The sequence below is a fragment of the Plectrocnemia conspersa genome, unplaced genomic scaffold (assembly GCF_051122295.1).
Source record: "Plectrocnemia conspersa isolate PC_06_02 unplaced genomic scaffold, ASM5112229v1 ptg000010l, whole genome shotgun sequence".
In the NCBI taxonomy this organism is placed as follows: domain Eukaryota; kingdom Metazoa; phylum Arthropoda; class Insecta; order Trichoptera; family Polycentropodidae; genus Plectrocnemia; species Plectrocnemia conspersa.
Genome location: NW_028277174.1, coordinates 16,512,069 through 16,516,175, shown reverse-complemented (window position 1 = coordinate 16,516,175; position 4,107 = coordinate 16,512,069). Strand labels below are relative to the sequence as shown.

The 4,107-nt window shown below is 28.9% G+C and overlaps 1 protein-coding gene across 1 annotated transcript; it reads left to right on the top strand.

Annotated features, from left to right (window-relative positions):
* Window positions 1-239: 239 nt before the first annotated feature.
* On the top strand, window positions 240-3,863 carry LOC148230747 (uncharacterized). Its single transcript, XM_088194902.1, has 10 exons — window positions 240-599; window positions 660-830; window positions 1,274-1,474; window positions 1,533-2,078; window positions 2,145-2,355; window positions 2,421-2,474; window positions 2,541-2,718; window positions 2,783-2,848; window positions 3,405-3,549; window positions 3,632-3,863. Exons 1-10 carry the CDS (start codon window positions 393-395, stop codon window positions 3,698-3,700), a joined length of 1,848 nt encoding a protein of 615 aa, XP_088051028.1. The 5' UTR covers window positions 240-392; the 3' UTR covers window positions 3,701-3,863.
* Window positions 3,864-4,107: the final 244 nt, after the last annotated feature.

The window sequence follows — 4,107 nt, the reverse complement described above, 5'->3', positions numbered from 1 at the left end:
TAGTAGAACAAATGTTCATAAAAATCTGGTTTCTGAGCGTGGTGCCGATAAAATTGACAAGTACCAAACATAAAAATATATATAAAAATGTATTTTATTTAAAAAATTAAAATAAAACTACTCCTAATCAAAATTTATTTACATATTTTTTTAAATAATAAAATATATTAAATCAATAAAAGATAATATTTGTATAAAATTTATTAATTTATTAAAATCTAAGGCAAAGTGCAAAAATCAATTTAATATTTTTTGCTTATGGCAACACTGTTAGAAATGTCACTTTTTCTGCTCCAATTATCGCCATTTGGTGCAAATTTGGACTTGTTTTAATAGCATTTGCACGTGATATTTATAATAAAAATTGTACGATTTGCATAAAATAAGTGAAAATGCCTCTCGGCGACGATTTGCTAAACGACGCTTCGGCGGCTGAAATTGTCAAAAATATCAGTCATTTAACCATTCCCTACAACATAAACGACTTATGCCGAGTGTGTTTGCTTCCCATTACGTCTAAGAAAACGTCCAACTTGTTCTTCGCGTCCGGAAGGTCTATCCAGCTTTGGGCCAAATTAATGGCGTGCGCTTGGGTTCAGGTAAATCAAAAAGTCTAAAAATGAAAATATTGTTATTTTAAATAATCAATTATTTTATAGGTATTCGAAGGAGATGGCTTACCGTCACATATATGTTATAAATGCCATAATAAACTGGACATTGCATATCAGTTTAAACAGCAATGCGAAGCCGCCGACTCTCACATTAGACAATTTCTAAACAGAGCCAATGGTAACAAAGCCGCAACGAATCATATTGATTTGACACAGGTATAATAAGCCATATTAAACATTATTCAGAAGTTCGTGCATTTATATAAATATTAATATGTTGTACTGATTACAGTATTTTGTAAAGATTCCTCGTACTTCTTAATGAATATTAACTTACTCAGTGTTCCCCACTATTAGGGCCATGTAATACATTGATCAAAAAGTTTATGCTTCATAAAATAATAAATTATGGTGGAATCTTAAAATTTAGTTGTTATTTTACGTGCTTTGTATATTTCTTCTTAAGATTTTCTATATTTGTCTTTCAATAATAATTCTATAGCTTATTTTTCGTCAGCTCTTACATTAGGGTAATTAGATTTAAGACTTTGTAGAGTGCAATTCCATATGCTTCTGAATGAGTTACAGATCGGAAGCATTAAATGTGCTTATGGGCTTTTTCGATCATTAGTATATTTGTAAAATTTATATTTTAATAGACACAACCCGAATGCTTATCCGATTGCAAGCCGTTGAATTACAACATATCCAGTGTGCTAACTGATATAGATTTATCACTTTCGACATATCGCTTAGAAACACATCAAGATATTACTTCACAACAATTAGATTTTCGACCCCGTGATTCAAATGACTTTGCATCAATGAAACAAGAACCAGGATTTATAAATAACTTGAATGTGAGTATCTTAATAATTTGCATTATTTTAGACTTTTTTAAATTTTAATACTTTATAGGCAATTAATTCTTTGTCGCTACAAAAGAGTTGTCAAGTCAACTCTGCTTTTAAATGCGAAAGTTTCAACGATAGCGATATAATTTTGGATAGTTTGCCGGCGAAGTTGTTTGAATCTATAGATGAGACTATAAATCAGGATAGCGTGGAAGCTGCCGATCAGCTCGACACCAAACTTGTAGCTTGGGATCTGCAACATAAGAATCAGAGCAGTTTATTAAAGAATGACTTCCTCTTTGATTCCAATGATAAAGAAAATACAAAAAATAAAGAGAATAGTTCTTCAAATAATGATGTAGATATGACCTTCCTCACTGACGATAGATCAGTGAGTCCTTTGGAGAGCAATAATATGCTATCGGAAGCTTGCAGCGATTCTTCCACAATGGATATAGACAATGAATGCAGTTTTGCTAATACTGACGGCAAACAACTCTCTGCTATCACAATTACTAATGATGAGCATATAAAAGGAGAATTAAAACCGGAAGAAAAGCCAATTCAGCCCATAGTAACAAAAAAGGCTAGAAAAAAGAAAGCCAAAAATGTAATCAATTTATATTTTATCATATAAATATATTTATAAATTTATATTTGTATGTATTTTTTTTAGGTAAAACAACCAAAATCTAAAGATGAAAAGAAAGCTAAGAAGAAAGAACCACAGCAACAATGTGAATTATGCGGTAAAGTGTTTACTTACCGAAATTATATGGTTCAACATTTGCGAACGCATACAGGAGTTAAACCATTCAGTTGCACGCACTGCGATCAAAAGTTTTCTTTGTATCGTTCATTGGTCACTCATTTACGGACACATTCAGGTTATATTAATTTATTTTTTCCTGATCGTTTGCATTTACAGATAATTAATATTTTATTATTTTAGGCGATCGTCCGTATATTTGTTCTGTGTGCGGAAAAGGGTTTACACAATCCGTTGGTAATATATTATTTATGGTTTTAACATATTATTTACTTATAGAACCTAATTAAAAGTTTGTCAAAGGTTTAAAGTTTCATATGAGAGCTCACACTGGAGAAAAACCTTATGAATGCGAGGTGTGCTCCAAGAAGTTCTCGCAAAAAAGTAACTTGTTCATACATAAACAGATTCATTCTGGTCAACGAGATCATGTGTGTACTGTTTGTTTTAAAGCATTCAAGTTTTATAAGCATTTGCAAAGGTAGGTGCATCTGAGAGTTATATTTTGTAAGAGAATATACAACTACATTTGATGATGATTTTAGTCACATGGCATTGCATTCCGACGAGAAAAAATATAAATGCTCCGTTTGCTCGAAGAGTTTTCATAGGTAATTTATATCTAATATTATATCGAAAGGTCTTGAAGTATCTACTTTATATATTTTTAACCGATACTAATAGCCTAGGATGTTTATATAATGCATTTTCAGATTAACAATGAAATATTATATATTTCTTTGTATTAAAGCTTAATCTGTAACCACTACTAAACTTTAAAATTTTTAATAATATCATAGGTATATAATAAATATGGGATTCCATTTTGAGTTAGTCACTAAAGATATGATAAATATTTTATTAATGGTTTTTAACTTGACTACAATTATTTACTATTTTATATTGTTTTATGAATTAATAAAATATTTTTTTTTATAAAATACAGCAATAGATATTAGGATTAGATAAATACTTTTTAAATGGAGTTATGTATTATAAATAAATTAAATTTTCTATGAGTAATAAATGTTGATTTTTCAATGGGTTTGATATAATCGCTCAATAATAAGAATATACTATTTTTTTTATACATATTGAAATATGACACATCGGATACTTTCAGACCAATTTATATCTATACTTTATTAATTATTTTAAATATTTTAGGAAGAGTTATTTGCACATCCATCTATCTATACACAGTGGTGAAAGACCGTTCAAGTGCAACGTTTGTGAACATGCTTTCTCTAATTCTAGCAATCTTCGTGCACATTCACGCATACATTCTGGCATTAAACCATACAAATGTAAAGTGAGTATTGATTTTGATATTATATTAATTAAATATATTTTTATATTTATACTATGATAACTATCTTATTATTAACTTATAGGTATGCCTCAAAGAGTTTTCGCAATCAAGCGCTCTCAACAGACATATGCAGCATCATGCCGTCAAATAATTTACCTAATTCAAAGACTGATTAAATTATACATACATGCTAAATATGATTATGAATAATTATTTTAAATATCTTATATATAATTGTGACTTTGTATTCCAAATTATTAAATGTGATATTAAATTTTTTAAGTGTACTCTTAATAAATGTGTTGTGCCAATAATAACCGTATTTTATTTGAAAGGATTAGGTATTATAAATATTTATTGAACCATTTTCTTCTCCATGAATTTAAAATTAATATTAAAAACGCATATTTTTCAATATATTTTGATACAAGTGCAAATCATATGAAAACGTTGAATTTGTGATACAAATTGTGTGTGATTCTTGGGTGCGAAAGCATGGAATTATTTAAAAAAATGTGTGCGTTTAAATAAATACTCTGTTCCATAAAACGAATTGCT

What these genes read in the sequence shown, in the direction of transcription:
- LOC148230747 (XM_088194902.1), top strand. Translation starts at nt 393, where the DNA reads ATGCCTCTCGGCGACGATTTGCTAAACGACGCTTCGGCGGCTGAAATT. An exon ending in GATTTATAAATAACTTGAAT is followed by an intron (nt 1,475 to 1,532) that starts GTGAGTATCTTA and finishes AATACTTTATAG; the next exon opens with GCAATTAATTCTTTGTCGCT. An exon ending in AGGGTTTACACAATCCGTTG is followed by an intron (nt 2,475 to 2,540) that starts GTAATATATTAT and finishes AGTTTGTCAAAG; the next exon opens with GTTTAAAGTTTCATATGAGA.